Source organism: Orbicella franksi, chromosome 9 (assembly GCF_964199315.1).
Source record: "Orbicella franksi chromosome 9, jaOrbFran1.1, whole genome shotgun sequence".
In the NCBI taxonomy this organism is placed as follows: Eukaryota; Metazoa; Cnidaria; class Anthozoa; order Scleractinia; family Merulinidae; genus Orbicella; species Orbicella franksi.
Genome location: NC_138153.1, coordinates 12,473,246 through 12,491,959, shown reverse-complemented (window position 1 = coordinate 12,491,959; position 18,714 = coordinate 12,473,246). Strand labels below are relative to the sequence as shown.

Below are 18,714 nucleotides of genomic sequence, written 5' to 3'. Positions count from 1 at the left end.
AAGCCTTATTAATGTTTAAGCTGTCTTCGCCTTTTTTCACCGCGCTGCAGGTTCGGTAGGACATAATTTGTTCTGCTAACGTTAGTGTTGGAGGAAAGTCGATTAACTTTGGAAAACGCGAAATCGAGAGTGCTAATAGCGGTAGGAAATAGAAATTCTCTGAACCTGCAGCAAACCTGACTTCCCGAGAAGAGACCCAGTATGTGATCTATTATCGCTGAAAGCAATCGAATTTAAGTTACAATAAGCTTAATGCACAAAGCGAGATGTAATGTAATTACTACACGTTAATTATCTTCAGAACTGACTGACTGGTTAGTTGGGAATCTCGTGTTGTCTTTACACGGTGATCTGTGAGCTCTTTTTCGTTTATCCCGCGGTTGGACTGAGTGTTTCTGGACAAAAGTTTAGTAAACCTGAATACTCTTTTTTTCAATTTTGTCACCAATGTTTCAGGTGATCAAACTGGTGATAGCCTCCTACCCGTACGATCTGTTTGTTCGTCACGCATTCTTCCAATCTTGCGTAACGATCCCAAAAGAGCAACTGCGTAGTGGCCGGGGCTAAACTGGTAGTCGCTCTGACGGTATTTTTTAAGTCAGAGTGAAAATAATGTTGTTGCTTTGAAATATGAGCCACCCACTATGCAAGCAGAAATACACAGACTATTAATGTGGTTGAATGTCAGGGTCTCAAAGGACTTGTACCGAAAGGTTATATTGTATAGCTTTATAGTGAGAAGCCTTTGTGGTTTTATTTATCAATCCGTGCGAGGTTGCCTCATCTTAACTTGATAATAGGGAGTTTAAGAAACCAGGACGCGACGTCGAGGACAACGTCGATTAAAAAATGATTTTATATTTTAAATACGAATCTTGCGATACTCTAAAGTCATTTTACTTTGTTTCTTTGTGTCAAAACTATCAGGAAACTGAATCTGGGACAGGGTGAAACGTTTGAAATAAAAATTAAAAAAAAAAATTCCCGTCGTGGTTCACGTTCCCTGGACAACGCAGAATTTGGTCATTTCAGGCATAGGACGGCAAGGAAATGTGCCAAGAATTATAGGGGTCATGCGCAGCCACTGTTCTACTCTTGTTAAACCTTTTGTTTAGCGACGTTGCCGTTGCCGTTGCCGTTGCCGTCGCCGTCTTGGGTTTCTTAAACTCCCTACTAGTGTCTGCTGAGTTTTGAAACTTAGACAGTTAAGTTGTTAGTTTTGCAAGCAAATGTCATTGTCCGAGGTAACTCACTCACTTTAATTAACTTTATTTACTTGGCAATTGAATTGAAAAGTACGTTATGTTGCACCGTGGATGAGTTATTTAGGAGCCAAAATATCGAATGAAAACTTCGTCCCTAAAGTAGCGTTATTTAGTATGTTTCTACACGAGAAGTGTTTTATGGGTTATTTGCATGTAATGGTAGTTTGGTTTATTCCTGGATGTAACTAGATCAGTTGGGTTTCACTGAAGATGAAAAGCGCTGTAATCCTTGAAATTTTAAAGTGGTCGATCTTTGAACAGGCGATGCTAACACATTTTTTGTGACTACTACATTATATTTATCAGTTCGTTTTGTTGATGAGATATTTGTTATGGCTAAAGCAATAAATACCATGTTAGTGGTTGATATGATTAGTACGCGAATTGCAAATGATTCTTTGACGTTTTTCTCTTGTTTACCCTGAACATGCTCGGTCGAGAGAAGACTGACATTCGAGCCGAAACACCTCGTTAATGGAATATATCTATAGAGGTCAATGCGCAGCTTTGTTTTCCGCGCGGCGAAATGAGGTACAAACGGAGCAATCAACATGCAATCATGCATGCTGCACATGGCACGACTTTGGGGCCGGCTGGCTTCGAAGTTTTTACACTGTTGGTCGCCAGCACAAGTATTCTAGTTGTCTAATTTTTGTAGCCCTTTAGGCTATACCGTATATACTTCAACATTCACATTTTTGGTGGTCAAAACGTTTCAATGGATTGAGAGCGTATTCGCTTGTAATAGTTTCCAGTTTTCGCAGGATATGTTTGTTCTCGAGTTCCAGGTCCTGTGCACGCTATAATGAGTTTTTAATCGCTGTAGTCATTCATACGTATGCGGATTCGAAAGTGACGGTTGTATTGGGTATCAGCGTTTTCGAGCGTTTTGATGCGGATTACGAAAGCGATGCGGAAACGGTGGAGTGGATACGAAGCGTTTGACGAGCTTTCGAGAACGCATCGTTTCTAAAACGTAGTAGGGTCGACGGAGCGTCCATTTCAATTGGCCTTGTTGTCTACGTTCACCTTGGCTCCCCCAGAGAGGTTTTAGTAAAATCACTTCATTAAATAATTTGAAGCTTACATCCTTCCAAATCTCCTCCAGCAAATTAACTACTGGTTTGACAGTATCAGCTCACATTCTTGCCCTCTCTACAAAGATTCTGAAAAATTATGTAAGTGGGAAACTACTGCTGTTCTAATCCAAACCGAAGACAAAGGTCAAAGGTGATTATTTGCAATTGGCTCTCAATATTTCGTCTCGTCTGACCACGGCGTTTTCCTGCCAGTCATATAATCCTCTAATGAAGACGAGCTGCATGATATTTTTTAAAGTTGTGTGTGACTAAAGAGCCCTCCCCCAGCCCCTCCCCCATCGCGGTCCCAGGCTTTGTTTATGAATGGTAACCAACCAAGAGACCAACCAACAATAAAATTTGTTCACATTACAAACATTACAACATAGTGTCCTCATTACGATTCATCTAATGTTATGGAAGGTTAATCCCTTAAACCTAGAAATCAGGTTTCACAGGCACCACATTGCACAATGTAATGGCCCCGGTATGGTTTTGGATCAGAAGCCAAAACCCGAGGAAGTATCATAGAAGTCCGCGCGTGAATGTATCTTGATCTCCTTATTCATGTTGATAATAAACTTTGGAAGTTAGAAAAAAATTCAACAACAAAAAGCAAGGCACACATTCTGGACTTCAATCAGCAACATTTAATACTCTGATTGTCATGAGGCATCGGGCCTAGCGCACGGTCAATTTTCCAGGCGTTTAGCGCGAATGACTCTTTCGCTCCTCGCACCAAGACTCTCTCTCTCTTTTTTCCCTCCGCTGTTTTTCCGCGCTGCGCCCCAACTAGCTGAGCGCCTTGAAGTGGCTAACTGTCACTGAAATTGGGGTAGATGTCGCTGCAACGTATTTAACCCAGTCCTGTTCCCTCCTTGAAATGCTGCCAAACTGTCATCATTCCCAGAGTGATCGAGAGACTGGGGTCTAGTGTAATCACCATGATGGCGGTGTCACAGTGACCTATACAGTCGAAGACCTCGTCGCTGGTTTATAAAGGTAAGAGAGTCTATAAGAATGCCTTTTTCATGTCCAGCTAAGCTATAGAACACAGCCTCACCTCTTTCCACCTCACTGAATACCGCAAAAGATAGTGCCTATGTTGTATAATACAGAATATACCATGGACGGTAGTTCGTGCTGGAAGGTGGAGCCAAAGTCTCTGTATTTTCTGTCCTCGTTTTTTCCCCATGATTTAAGGGAATAAAACTTGCAGTTACAATAAATTAGAGCAATGCGATTGTCTTTTGAAAAAGCTATCAAACACATTGATCAAATGTTTTGAACTGTTATAGTCACTATTGATTTTATGCCATATATGATAAAATATAAACCATTTAATGTAATGAAAAGACTGCGGACTGCAGACTACAGACCAGGGGTAAAATGCAGACTGCAGACTGCAGACATATCTCTTGTTATTTCCATTATCAAGTACTAACCATAAACATGCTAACCCAGATGTTAATCAGAGTAATCAAAGTGAAAGTCTGCACTCCTGGTAGCTTGATTAGTGCTTTAGTTTGGTTAAATATTCCTCAGGTTAGCCTGAATAATGCTTAGTTAGCATGTTAATGGTAAGGAAGTGAAGCCTTGGAGCCGAATGGCTCGTAGTGGAAGGAGCTTATTTCGGTTTCTGTAGCATGAAGCGGCTAGGAGTATTTCCACTCCCCTTGGATGGGATGCTAGTCCATCGCAGGTCACTACCCCGCAATTTGTTAGGCTTCCCTAACAATTTGCTGGTACCCATTTATACTCCTGGGTGGAGAAAGGCACTGTGAGGGTTAAGTGTCTTGGCCAAGAACACAACACGGTGTCCCTGGCCAGGGCTTGAACCCAGTCAGCTCGCTGCAGGAATGAGCGCACTAACCATGAGGCCACCGCTCCTCGCATGTTAATGGTAATTTAATGGTAAGCTCGTGATAATTGAAATGGTAAAGCCATATTGTCAGTGTAAAACACAGACTGCAGACCAGGGAGTGAAATGCAAACTGAGGGCAAAATGCAGACTGCAGCCAGGGGTAAAATGCACACTGCAGACTACAGACATTTTAAGTATATATAGTGTTATTTCCATGATTGAGTGCTAACTGTAACATGGTTATTCCAGCTAATTGCAGTGAAAGTCTGCACTCTAGTTAGCCTGAATATCACTTCAGTTAGACTCAATAATGCTCCATTTAGACTGTTTATGGTTTGCTCTCAATGATGAAGTCTGCATTTTACCCCTGGTTTACAGTATGCATTTTACTCTCAGTTTGCATTTTAGCCTCGTTCTGCAGTCTGTAGTCTGTGTTTTACACTGACTGTAACACCATATAGTTTAATAGTCTGGGGTTTGCAGTCAGCATTTTACCCCTGGTCTACAGTCTGCATTTTACCCTCAGTCTTTGTTCTATGCCCGGTCTGCAGTCTTCATTTTACTTTGACTGCAATAAAAATGTAACAGTGCTCCTATTAGTTTAAACAGTGTGCTGTGTGAGAATACAAATTATGTATGCAGCTTACAAATAATGACAAATGCTCATGCCATCATCAGCCATTTTTGGCATGTGCAGTTACAGAACTTGCTTTGTTTTCACAAGTCAAAAGAAACACAGCACATCTCTACTAAACAGTTAACAAGGGGACACCTGAGATGCTGTGTCTTTGTATTGAAGAATTTTTGAACCAAAGTACTGTATTAATGCAGTTGTGTACGATCTAAGAGAACTAAGAGTAAGAATGTTTGTGGCCCATTTTTGGAAAAGGTGTAAAGCTTTATTATCAAGCAAAATAATAAAAAAAGGCCTTGATCGTGCTTGTTTCTGTTTCAAAACCTTTTAGGAATTGAAGAGAGCAATAGAGAAGCTGGAGAAAATGCTCCTCTGTGGATTGTGTTTTACTTAACACTTCTTTCCCAGCTGCTCTCTCACAGCAAGTTTCCTGCTTCATAAGAGATCAAATTATGGTCAAGCCTTTTTTATATAGGGAGGCGTGGTGGCCTCATGGTTAGTGCGCTCGTCTCCGGATCGAGGGGTCCGGGTTAGAGCCCTGGCCGGGGACATTGTGTTGTGTTCTTGGGCAAGACACTTTACTCTCACAGTGCCTCTCTCCACCCAGGTGTATAAATGGGTACCGGCAAACTTAATGCTGGGGGTAACCCTGCGATGGACTAGCATCCCATCCAGGGAGGAGTAGAAATACTCCTAGTCGCTTTATGCTACAGCAACTGGGATAAGCTCCGGCCTGGTGGTCCACTTGGCTCGCATGCAGACTTTACCTTTTTTATTTGTAAACTAGTATATTTAGCATGTGCCACTACACAGTTAGTGTTTAAACAATAGTTGTAAGCAAAACAATTCTTGTTGCTTATTTTAGTAGTTTGTTATGACAAAAACAACTGTGAGTGGTTCAGGGTTATCTACAGGATACAGTGTCGTAAAGCTATTCAAGTAACTGGTCACATTGTAGGAATGATGTGCAGTGAAGATGAATGTTGTTATAATCTCTTTTTTTTTGTTAAAAATTGTCAATATGGTGTCCATATGGAATTCCAACGGGTCAATAATCATGATAAATTTTTATAAATTTGTTAGGTCATGTAGGTGGCCTTGTTGGGTTTACTCGAGACCCCTCACTTATCTGGAACACTGTTTCATGTAATTTTATCTAGATAAACTTGAAAAGAGTTGGGCCACGCTTTTTCAAGTTAACCCACATGCAATTAATTTTTAATTTTAATTTTCCCCATCTTTGTCTCTCCATGCCCCTTGTTGGTTTTTCCGTGTTTCTTTAAAGTTCTACAGTTAAGCATTTATACCGAAGATACTATGACCAGTTTCTCAGTGCTAAAATTTACTGAAAATTGAATGATAATTCCTGGTACCCAGTTTTACACCTGGATTAGACATTATATTATAAAAATCCATGTCTATGTATTGATCGATTTGATACGATCATGAGCCATCTGGGAGGTGCTCATGGTTATTATGCTCGTCTCCCGATCCAGTGGTCTGGGTTCAAGCTCTGGCCGGGGGTATTGCGTCGTGTTCTTGGGCAAGACGCTTTACTTTCACAGTGCCTCTCTCCACCCAGGTGTATAAATGGGTACCGGTGACCTTTATGCTGGGATAGCCCTGCAATGGACTAGCATCCCATCCAGGGGGGGGGGGGGGGGGAGTAGAAATACTCCTAGTCGTTTCATGCTACAGAAACTGGAATAAGCATCGGCCTGATGGGCCACTTGGATCACATACAGACTTTTACGAAAATAAATTCATTATCACATCTTTTGAGTTCTACAGTCTTGAGCAGTTATTGTCGTACTATGACCAGTTGATCAGTCATAAGCCTAAACATTGGGTGACCTAGCCCTGGTAATTTCTCGTACCCACTTTTGCACTTGGATAAAGAAAGGCACTGTGAGACTGACACGAAACTGTTTTGCCTAAACACATAACACAATGATTTCAGCCTGGGCTGGAACCCAGACTGCTTGAACCATAGTCCAGCTTACTTACCATTAGACCACTATCCGACCCACATCAACTTTCAAGCACAGTGTCTTTGAATCGGTGGTGTTATAAATGTAATTATCAGTCAATTATGGAGATGCTTGATTCATCTATTTCTTAGTCTAGACTTAGTCTAGACTTAATAATAAAGTGTATTATCGTTTTGTCTCACGATGTAGTCACTTGAGATGTAGATCGCGACGTTTCGACTGCTTACTGCTAGTCTTCTTCAGGCGATAAGGTCGACTGATTGCACCGTATCATTTATATCACAAAGGTCGGCTGTGATTGGTGCATTTCGATCCTCCTATTGTTCCATTGTTCCGGCGAGTAGCTGTTCCCTCAGTGGTCCGCTGTTGTACCGTTCTCCTGTTGTTGTGTTTCTTGATCGTGGGTATCCATGCTTCAGGAATTTCAATTCCACTGTCCCTGTTGATGTTGTTAGGTTGAAGTCTTATGTGAATAGCTTCCTTGACCCTACGTGTGTACCAGTGAGGATCTCGATCAATAAACTTGACCTCATTCCAGATAGGATAGTGGCCGGTCTCGTGGGTGTGTTCAGAAACGGCGGAGGTCTGGGTACGGGCGAGTCGTATATCCCTGTCGTGTTCTTTGATCCTCTCCTGCATAGATCTCCCTGTTTCCCCGATGTAGACTTTGCCGCACTCACAGGGAATCCTGTAGACAACACCATCTTGTTTAGCCGGGTTGACGGTGTCCTTTGGTCGCACCAAGTGTGACCGAAGTGTCGTGTCGGACTTAAAGACGGTGCGAATGCCTTGTTGTTCTAGGCAGCGGCGGAGAGACTCCGAAACTCCTTGGACATAAGATAAAACGGCGGTGGATTTAAATTCCGCGACAGGCTCTCTTCTTGGGGTTGTTCGTGTCTTTGTGATCTTCTGTACAAAAGAGGAGGGATATCCGTTAGAAACAAGTACAGATGACAGATGTTTCTTCTCTCCAGCGATTACTGATGGTTTGGTGACGAGACGTTTAGCCCGGTCGTACAGACACTTCACAATACCGCGCTTTACTGACTGAGGGTGGTGTGAATCATACGCTAGGTACTGATCAGTATGTGTTGGTTTCCCGTAGACACTGGTGGTAAGGCGGCCATGAGGTTCTCTGTAAACTGACGTGTCGAGAAAGGCCATCTTGTTGTTGTTCTCGATCTCCATGGTGAAACGGATTGATGGTTGTTGACTGTTCAGGTGTTGCAGGAAGACGTCAACTCTATCCCGATCCAGGATGGTGAAAGTATCATCTACGTAGCGTTTCCAGATCTTAGGCTTGTAAGGTGCGGACTCTATTGCTTGTTCTTCAAATATCTCCATGTAGAGATTAGCAATAACCGCGGATACAGGGCTCCCCATGGCTGTGCCATCTCGTTGTTCGTAAATCGATCCGTTGTACTGGAAGTACGTAGATCTTAATACGAAATTCAAGAGGTCCGCGATTTGAACTGGTGTAAGTGTCGTGCAGTCAGCCAGGCCTGCGTCGTTCTCCATTTTTTGTAGCGCGGCTTGTACGGCGCCCTCGATCGGTACGTTGGTAAACAGTGACTCTACGTCGAAAGACACCATGATCTCGTGGTCCTGGATCTCTTCACTGGCGATGGTGGAGGCGAAGTCAGTTGAGTTCTTCACTGTGAAGTTCGAGTTACCTGCAAGAGGAGATAATACGTTAGCCAAGAAAGCAGACAGGTCGTATGCAAAGGTGTTGACACACGACACAATTGGCCTAAGCGGTGTGTCGGCCTTGTGGATCTTCGGCAAACCATAGATCCTAGGTGGTTGTTTGTGTCGGGGTCTGATCTTATTATAAACCGCCTCTGATATCTGTCCACTCCGTTTCAGGGTTAGCAGCTTCTCAGATAGCTTCCGGGTCAAGCGGTCTGTCGGATCTTTGTTGAGCAGCTGGTACGGTCCGGAATTAATTAGCGCTGACATTTTCGCGTGGTATGTGTCAGCGTCCAGGATTACGCTGGCGCGTCCTTTGTCGACCGGAAGGACCATGATGGAGTTGTCCTCTTTTAAGCTTTTAAGAGCCTCCTGCTGTTCCCTCGTGATGTTGGGCGTGGGTGGCTGTGCCTGTTGAAGGATGGTGTTGACGGATCTCCTGACTGTGTCTGCTCGCTCCGCATCCAGTGGCCTGACTACTGACTCAATCTTGGCGATGATCTCGGTGGCTGGGACGCTCGTAGGAGTCACGGCGAAATTTAGACCTTTCTTCAGTAAGGACACCTCAGCTTCGTTAAGGGTCCTGGATGACAAGTTGATAACCCACTTTGTTTTATCAACAAAAGTTGTAGGAGAAACAGAAGACTGTTTCTCTCGCAAAAGTTTCTCAAACTTGCGCTGTTGACGGTCTTTGGTGGTATTAAAGACTCGCTGGGTAGTGGATTTAACCTTGTCGAGTACCTCTGCAGCGTCATCCGCAGAAAGAGCAGATGTTATGCTCTGTGCTGTTGATTCGGCTTCTTTCTTCGTATCTGCCTTGGCTCTCTGCGTCAGTCTGATTCTTTCCCTCAGGAATCTCATGGATGCTAGTTCAGCGACTCTGCGTGCGCCTCTGGTGGGAACTGGCGGCCGAACTTGCAGATCTCTTGGAACAATGTGGTTCTTAATACACCTTGTGAGAAAGGTGAGATGGTTGGTATAGCGTGCGAGCTTGCGTGAGCAAGGCTCATGTCGACGAATCAACCTTAGGGCTGTGCGCCCATATTTCTGGTCAATTTAAATCCACCGCCGTTTTACCTTATGTCCAAGGAGTTTCGGAGTCTCTCCGCCGCTGCCTAGAACAACAAGGCATTCGCACCGTCTTTTAGTCCGACACGACACTTCGGTCACACTTGGTGCGACCAAAGGACACCGTCAACCCGGCTAAACAAGATGGTGTTGTCTACAGGATTCCCTGTGAGTGCGGCAAAGTCTACATCGGGGAAACAGGGAGATTTATGCAGGAGAGGATCAAAGAACACGACAGGGATATACGACTCGCCCGTACCCAGACCTCCGCCGTTTCTGAACACACCCACGAGACCGGCCACTATCCTATCTTGAATGAGGTCAAGTTTATTGATCGAGATCCTCACTGGTACACACGTAGGGTCAAGGAAGCTATTCACATAAGACTTCAACCTAACAACATCAACAGGGACAGTGGAATTGAAATTCCTGAAGCATGGATACCCACGATCAAGAAACACAACAACAGGAGAACGGTACAACAGCGGACCACTGAGGGAACAGCTACTCGCCGGAACAATGGAACAATAGGAGGATCGAAATGCACCAATCACAGCCGACCTTTGTGATATAAATGATACGGTGTAATCAGTCGACCTTATCGCCTGAAGAAGACTAGCAGTAAGCAGTCGAAACGTCGCGATCTACATCTCAAGTGAGACAAGTGAGACAAAACGATAATACACTTTATCATTGCATCTACCACGATGAATAACAACAACTGTAGGCGCCAGAATTTGTGACATTTGTTCATGCTTCTTGCTTCGTGTTTGGTGTTAAGTTTTGCGTAATTAGTTTCTTTTGTTTTGTGCCCTTTTTGTATATATCATGTTCATTTGCATACTCTATAAGTTCGGTTTGCGTGTAATTTATTTCAGTCAGTAGCGTCATTGGGTACTACGAGCGTCTCTGGTTTTCGGTTCGTCTTTGGTTTTTCACATTCGTCTTGTAAGTTTCTTCGTTTATTTCGCTTTGCCGCTTTTCTGCATTCTTCATGTTCGGTGGTTGTTAGTTATTTTATGTTCATTCCCGTGTTTGTAATTTGTTATTTTCAGTTACCGTGTTTCGATCATTGGGGAAATAAATTTCTATGTAACGGAAGATCCGAAACGAGTTCAAAGCGTGTGCGACTTTATTCGTAAAAGACGAATCGGGTTTGTATTTATGGTCTATCATGATGTCTTCCGACGCTGCGGATGTTAATTTGTCCGATTCTGCAGGGAAGAGCGGTCAACCTGTTCAACGCACAAGTACACGTGTTCGTAAACCTAACTCTTCTTTGGATCACGAAGGAGTGTCACTTGAACGAATTCGAGAACTAAGAAAGAAGAGAGGAGGAGTGTTATCTTCTTTATCTGCTAAACGGAGAGAGATTGACAACCTTCTAACCGATGAAAGCAATTTGGAAGCAGTGAAAATAAAGCTGCCGGAAATTACGTCGTTGTTTCGCAAGTTTGCTGAAACCCAGCACGCGTAGCATGCGGCTTTGACTGACGAAGGTCAAAGGCAAGAATCAGAGGTCTATTTCGCTGAAATCGAAAGCAGTTTGGATTTCTTTTGTCGAACGGTAAACGATTGGTTACGGGTTACGGAAACGAATCTTCAGGATAACCTGGTAACGCCTGACGACAGTGCCTCTCAAGTTGGAATTGGTCTACGAAACAAGCCTAAACCCTCTGAGTGTGGATCTAGGTCAAGCAGGCTCTCCAAAACAAGCTCTATATCAGCTGCAAGAGCCAAAGAGGCAGCCCGCATCGCCGAACTTCGAGCCGAGGTACTTGCTTTAAATCAGCGCCATTCTCTTCAGGAGACGGAACTACTCCTCAAACGTCAAGAGTACGAGCTTCAGCTGAAGAAAGATGAGCTGAACCTCAAAACGGAATACGCTAAGGCTCTGGCTAGAGAGGAAGCTTATGCCCAAGCAGAAGCAGGAAACTTTGTTCCAAACATAGTGCCGGCCTCTAACACTCGTGTTGATGTTCCAGATTTGTCCTCCAACACCAAGGTCACGTGGACCGATGACATTAAAAGTTCACAGATTGTGCCTTCTGGAAAAAACGAGCAAGGATCAGTTATAGCAAGTGTCAATTTGGCGGCTATCGACCAGACAAGTGTTGCAAGCCGTTCAAGCTCGGGCTCCGAGAAATCTGGACTGAGCGACATGGTTTATGATATTCTCGCACAACAGAATCGGCGTCATGAAAGAGTTTGTGAGCCAACAACAAAGAAACTCGCTCCCCAGGAGACGTGTACCCGTGTTTACTGGCAACCCGCTGGATTATTGTACCTTCATTCGTGCCTTTGAAACTGTGATCGAGACTAGAGAGTCCGATTATGCCGGAAGACTCTATTACCTAGAACAGCATACGGCTGGCAGACCCCAGGAGTTAGTGCGCAGCTGTCTCTACATGAACGCTGAAGCAGGCTACCTAAAGGCAAGGAAGCTTTTGGAGAGTAAATTCGGTCAGAAGCATAAAATTGCAATGGCTCATGTGGATAAAGTGACGAATGGTCCTGCTATTAAGGCCGAAGACGCCGAAGCTCTAGAAGGTTTCGCCACTTTGCTGGCCAGTTGTACGAATACTCTTAAAGCTATTGGTTACTCCAGCAAGTTTGAAAGCCCGGATTGTATCGGAAGATTATCGAGCGACTTCCTCCGAAACTGCAAGCTAGTTGGCGTGACAACGCTGACAAAATCCTCAACACCGAAGGGAGAGACATTTGTATTGATGACATTTCCCTGTTTGTTGAGCAGAAGGCGCGTGCTTTGTCCAATCTAGTCTTTGGAAAACTCCCTTTCTTGGAAAAGGAAAAGAAGAATAACAGGGACAGGGGCCTGAGATCTAAATCTGAGAAGCGTGGTGACAAGCAAATTGCCCTCGTTACCGTTACTGACAAGAAGCCCCCCAGTACATCCAGTCGTGATTCCTCCAACTCAGCTAACCCTTCGCAGAAGAAGTGCCCCTTTTGCAATGCAGATCATACTCTGGCTGAATGTTCCAGTTTCGCCAAAGTGCCCGATGCTGATCAGCGCGACTTCGTGATGAAGCAGCGGCTTTGCTTCTCTTGCTTGAATGGCGGCCACCAGTCCAAAGGTTGCTACAAGAAGAAACCCTGCAATCACTGCGACAGGAAACATGCCACTGTGTTGCATCCAAGTACCCCGGAAGTTGTTGTTGGAGTCAGAACACAACAAGACTCTGTTGGAACTGAGTGTGGAGAAGGCAGACCTCAATCTTTGAACAGCCAGTCGAACACTGTCCAGAACACGAACCAGAGCACTGGTGATCACTTCTGTGGCTTAACCACGATGGAAAGTTCCCCCGTTACTGCCTTGCCTATAGTGGCTGTAAAGGTTAAAGTTAAAGGCAGTCCTCTGTGCATCGAAACTTATGCGTTACTCGACAATGGTTCCAATTCCACCTTTTGTTCAGCTAGCCTGATGGAGCGCCTGATGGTCGTCGGCAAGAAGACGAGACTAAAGCTAACCACCATGGATAGTAGTAAAGATGTAGACACTGCTCTCGTTAACGACTTGGTGGTATCTGATCTAGACGAAAATGTTGCCATCCTCCTGCCTGACGTACTTTCCAGACCAGCTATGCCCGTAGGTAGGGACGAAATCCCAAAGCAAGAGGATGTTGAGCGATGGTCGCACCTTCAAGGCCATGTGTACTTATCCGATCTGAATTCCGGAGTGGATTTATTGATTGGAGCCGATGTTCCTGAAGCCTTGCAGCCGAGAGAAATAATCCCAGCTGCTGACGGAGGCCCATATGCAACCAGAGTTGACCTCGGCTGGGTCATTAATGGTCCAACTGGGAGAAAGCAGAAGTATGTACCTTGCTCTAGTTTCTTCATTACGTCTAAGAAAACTCATCCTATGTGTGCAGCTTGTACTGATCTCGTGGATGCACCTTACTCCGATGGTCTAAGTATGTCAAGGGATGACCTCAAGTTTATGAACATTGTAGAGGACTCGGTTGTGCAGTGTGCAGATGGTCATTACCAAGTTTCACTACCGTTAAGGAACCGCAACGTGAAATTGCCAGTAAATAGGAGTCAAGCTGAACGAAGTGCCTCTTACCTCAAACGCAAGCTTTCCAGTGATACGAAACTTCGTGAGGACTATGTTGCTTTCCTTGAGGAGGTTATCAGTGAGGGTTATGCAGAGAAGGTACCCCAGAACGTTCTGAATAGATCGGATGGTAAGGTGTGGTTTATTCCACACCACGGTGTCTACCATCATAAGAAGCCGGATAAAATACGCGTGGTTTTCAACTGTTCCGCCCAGTTTTATGGGACGTCTCTAAACAACGAGCTGTTCCAAGGACCAGACCTGACCAACAGTCTAGTTGGTGTGCTAATTCGTTTTCGCCAGGATCCAGTTGCAGTAATGGGTGACGTTCAATCAATGTTTCACCAGGTGCGCGTTCCGAAAGAAGATAGAGATCTCTTGCGATTCCTTTGGTGGCCCAAAGGTGACTTCACCAAGAAGCTGGAAGAGTACCGAATGACTGTTCATCTTTTCGGCGCAGTTTCATCGCCGAGTTGTGCCAATTTCGCCATGCGACGGAATGCGGAAGACCACAAGCACGAATTCTCACCCGACGTGGCTAATACGATCCTAAGGAATTTCTATGTTGACGATTGCCTGAAGTCCTTATCGTCGAGTTCTGCAGCAGTCAAGCATGTGGCTGATCTACGTAAACTTATGCTGATTGGCAGATTCAATTTGGCCAAATGGGCAAGCAATGATCGACAAGTCTTAGAGTCCATTCCACCGGAAGAAAGAGCCAAGGACGTGAAGGAGCTTAATCTTGAATGCGATACGCTTCCCACAGAGAGAGCTTTGGGCGTGTCATGGTTTGTCGAGACGGATGCGTTCGGTTTTAAAGTGAACATCAAGGAGAAACCTTGTACCAGACGTGGGATTCTCTCGGTCGTTAGTTCAGTCTACGATCCGCTCGGCATGGCTGCAACTTTCGTTCTCCCAGCAAAGCTTCTCCTTCAGGACTTATGCAGAAAAGGCCTCGGTTGGGATGATGAGATTCCGTGTTTTCACTTATCTCGTTGGCAGACCTGGCTTGCTGATCTGCCGAAGCTTTCTCAGCTCTCAGTCCACAGATGTGTTAAGGGTGCCGATCTAGGAGAAGTAGTAACCACTGAAATTCATCACTTCTGCGATGCTTCCCAGTGCGCTTATGGAGCTGTCTCATATCTTAGGGAAGTCAATTCATATGGTCAGGCTCATTGCTCCTTTCTGGTTGGTAAATCCCGCCTCGCCCCTTTGAAGCAGATGAGTATTCCAAGATTGGAATTAGCAGCCGCGACTGTGTCAGTTCGTTTAAACAAGTTGTTGAAGAATGAGCTGGAAATTCCAATAGATAAAATCACCTTCTGGACTGACAGCATGACTGTCCTGCGGTACATTGCGAATGAGTCCAAACGCTTCCACACTTACGTCGTTAACCGGGTTGCTATCATTAGAGGAGACTCGAGTCCTTCACAATGGAGATACAAAGAATCTAAGTCCAATCCAGCCGACGATGCCTCACGAGGAACTTCTGCAGATGCATTCATCCGAAATGACCGTTGGATAAAGGGGCCGGATTTCCTTTTAAAGCCTCCTTCCGAATGGGTTAACCTACCAAAACACAGTACAGAGCTGTCTGGTGATGACCCGGAGGTGAAACGAGAGTCAAACTCCTTTGTTGTCGGTGCGCGTCCGAGTGAGATTCAGTCCAATGTCATTTCTATGGTCCAGCGGTTCTCATCCTGGCTCAAGTTATTAAAGTTCATCGCGCTTTGTCTTCGGTGCCAAAAGAGATTTATTACCAGGAAACGAAAGTCTACGGAAGACACCTTTGACAGAAGCTCCCAGATAGCCAGTTTGGAACCTTTGACCTGTTCAGAGATAAATGATGCAGAGAGAGAAGTAATCATGTTTGATCAGAGTCGTGCCTTCGCAGAAGAGAGAAGAGCCATCGAGAAAGGGAACTGTGTGAAGAAGTCAAGCGTCCTTGCAAAATTGGACCCCATTTTGGTGAACGGTCTTCTTCGTGTCGGTGGACGTCTAAGCAGAGCACCTCTGCATGATGACTCGAAGCACCAGATAATTATTGCCAAAGATTCTCCTCTTGCCCGGCTTCTGATCCAGCACTTTCACCAGAAGAGTGGTCACTCTGGCAGAGAATATGTTCTGTCCCTCTTGAGAGAAAGATTTTGGCTCATCCGTGCCAATCTTACCGTGCGAAGTGTACTTACATCCTGCTTTGGTTGCAGACGGCGTCAGGGCGCTGTTGGAGAGCAAAAGATGGCCGATTTGCCACGCCCTCGAGTGACCCCAGATCAACCCCCCTTCACTTGTGTGGGAATAGACTATTTTGGTCCCTTTCTTGTTCGTCAAAAGAGAAGTATGGTTAAACGCTATGGAGCTATCTTTACTTGTTTGGCTGTCAGAGCTGTTCACCTGGAGATTTCATATACGTTGGACACAGATTCCTTCATCCTGGCACTTAGACGCTTCATTGCCCGAAGAGGTCAAGTGAAAGAGATACGTTCGGACAATGGAACAAATTTCACAGGGGCTGAAAAGGAGCTACGAGTCATGATTGAAGGCTGGAACCAAGCCAAGATCCACGAAGAGCTCTTACAGAAAGGCATCCAATGGTATTTCAATCCACCGGCGGCCTCGCATCATGGCGGCGCTTGGGAAAGAATGATAAGATCCACTCGAAAGATCCTAGGAAGCCTAGTTAAAGAGCAAACGCTCGACGATGAGAGCCTTCAAACTCTAATGTGTGAAGCCGAGAGCATCATCAGTGGCAGACCTTTAACTGCAGTCTCTGATGACCCGAAAGATTTGGAGTCCTTAACACCGAATCATCTATTGTTATTACGTCAGGAAGCTTCTCTTCCACCAGGTGTCTTCGAAAGAAATCAGTTGTATTCAAGGCGGAGGTGGCTGCAAGTTCAATATTTGGCTAACGTCTTCTGGTATAGATGGAAAAGAGAGTACCTTCCGTTGTTGCAGGAGCGCCAAAAGTGGTTACGCCCAAGGAGAAATCTCTCAGTAGGAGACACCGTTATTATTGTGGATGAGCAGTCGCCTAGGAATTTATGGCCGATTGGTCGCGTCAGTGAGGTTTACCATGATAGCAGCGGTTTCGTTCGACGTGTCAAGGTCATAACAAAGAAGTCGACGCTGGAACGTCCAGTCAGCAAACTTTGTTTGTTGGAGCAAGTTTAGAACAACTTTGGAGACTTTGACTTGGAAACGCCCTATCAGGAAGCTGTGCCTACAAGAGTCAATTGAACAGCTTGAAGCGAAAGTTCCGTGACTGTTGTTGTTTTGCGTGACTGCTAAAGATCGTGTGACTTGCCTTCCAGGGAAACACTCGAAAAGACGTTTGATAGCAGTATTTTTGTTGATATTTTAAGGCGTCTAGACTTTAAGTGACTTCCGCTTTGCGTTTTAATTTCTTAAGTAATTCTGGGCCTGTTTGTTCGTTGGTAAATACACGGTTTACACCAATGTAGGCGCCAGAATTTGTGACATTTGTTCATGCTTCTTGCTTCGTGTTTGGTGTTAAGTTTTGCGTAATTAGTTTCTTTTGTTTTGTGCCCTTTTTGTATATATCATGTTCATTTGCATACTCTATAAGTTCGGTTTGCGTGTAATTTATTTCAGTCAGTAGCGTCATTGGGTACTACGAGCGTCTCTGGTTTTCGGTTCGTCTTTGGTTTTTCACATTCGTCTTGTAAGTTTCTTCGTTTATTTCGCTTTGCCGCTTTTCTGCATTCTTCATGTTCGGTGGTTGTTAGTTATTTTATGTTCATTCCCGTGTTTGTAATTTGTTATTTTCAGTTACCGTGTTTCGATCATTGGGGAAATAAATTTCTATGTAACGGAAGATCCGAAACGAGTTAAAAGCGTTTGCGACTTTAACAACCTTTTCCTCGACATAGTCTAGACTTGTTGAAAGGCGTATTTACAAGAGCATTCGAACACAAGTCACTCTATAAGACATAAAACTGCCCTAAAGAAGCTGTGATTCATGAGTTTAGCGTCAAAAAGAACAGATGACTAGCTTTCGACAGAGATTATGATCCTGAGAGAACACATGCCCTTGTCCGATGATAATCTTTTTCACTGTATTTTAAGCTTCGCGTCTCGCTGTCAAAGTTATTTTTAGTCGCGGTCCCATGATCGCGCAGTTTTGCCCAACGGGTCGCGTCCACCTAAATCCGAAATTGAAAATCTAGCGGGTTAAGAGAAAAAGATGAGTTAGTTTTTTTTTTTAAACTACCGCACTGTTAGCATTGGAAAACAGTTTTAAAGCACTGTGCAGAAAAACTATCTTATAGCTGCTTATCCGAAGTTAAAATAGAAGTCGTGTCATTCCCATGCATGAATGATTTTTAAAACACAAAGCGCCATGAACGCCAAGACTTGTATTTCAAACCTACTCGAAAGAAAGTACTCAACTGATTGAAGCGAAAAACATCTCTTTCTAAAGAAATTTCAAACCGCAGGACAGCTAAAATATTTGTTTCTTATTTTTTAGAAATTTCGCTCCGAAAAATCCCGGTGCAAATTTTTGAATATTTATTTTCAAAGTTCTGTGTAATATTTTCCAAGGTTTGCAGGTCCACGGCGATAAAAGCTGCTTCTTCAAAACTGCCGCATCGTTTGGATCGAGAGAGGTCTCTTTGGAAAGTATTTTCAAAGCGCTGGACAGAATAATTGTCTTCTAGGTGTTCAGGGACTGATCAAACAGTCTTGGGGGTGGGGGTTGGGCCGCAGCAGAGAGGGGGTGGGTCATGAGTTTTTTAGCCGCTGGTACGGCTTGGGTCGTTCAATTTTCAGCTTCTTATGGGGGTGGGTCATCCTATTTTATGACAAATAATTCAAGTCTTCAACTACTGGAACAGTTGGCCAGACGTTTAATTTTAATTTTCTGCGCTTCACCCCTCTTACCTTTTGGCCAGTCCCTTAGTCTAAGTTTACTTCGAAAATTAGTCTTGTCATTTCTCTACATGACTGATTCACATTAGGCGCTATGGCTGCTGACAGGAATTGCGTTCTAACCGCCTCTAAAGTCGCTTCTCAAAAAGTACT

The 18,714-nt window shown here is 44.4% G+C and overlaps 2 protein-coding genes and 1 pseudogene across 3 annotated transcripts in view; all 3 read left to right on the top strand.

The window, feature by feature from the left end:
* LOC145498069 (uncharacterized) overlaps positions 1-18,714 on the top strand; it is a 215,076-nt gene that overhangs the window by 167,891 nt on the left and 28,471 nt on the right. The gene's annotated exons all lie outside the window — the stretch shown is intronic.
* LOC145498479 (uncharacterized) overlaps positions 3,294-18,714 on the top strand; it is a 31,190-nt pseudogene continuing 15,769 nt past the window's right edge. Inside the window, exon 1 of the transcript XR_014050865.1 lies at positions 3,294-3,346. The product of XR_014050865.1 is annotated as an uncharacterized LOC145498479 (transcript). The remainder of the gene's footprint in view (positions 3,347-18,714) is intronic.
* Positions 11,999-16,842, top strand: LOC145498480 (uncharacterized). The gene is made up of 2 exons (XM_081478405.1): positions 11,999-12,262; positions 12,346-16,842. Exons 1-2 carry the CDS (start codon positions 11,999-12,001, stop codon positions 16,840-16,842), a joined length of 4,761 nt encoding a protein of 1,586 aa, XP_081334531.1.

Excerpts from the sequence above, each read along its gene's own strand:
- LOC145498480 (XM_081478405.1), top strand. The coding sequence starts at position 11,999 with ATGAACGCTGAAGCAGGCTACCTAAAGGCAAGGAAGCTTTTGGAGAGT. Across the intron at positions 12,263-12,345 it reads TCCTCCGAAACTGCAAGCTA|AAGGCGCGTGCTTTGTCCAA; the intron begins GTTGGCGTGACA and ends TTTGTTGAGCAG.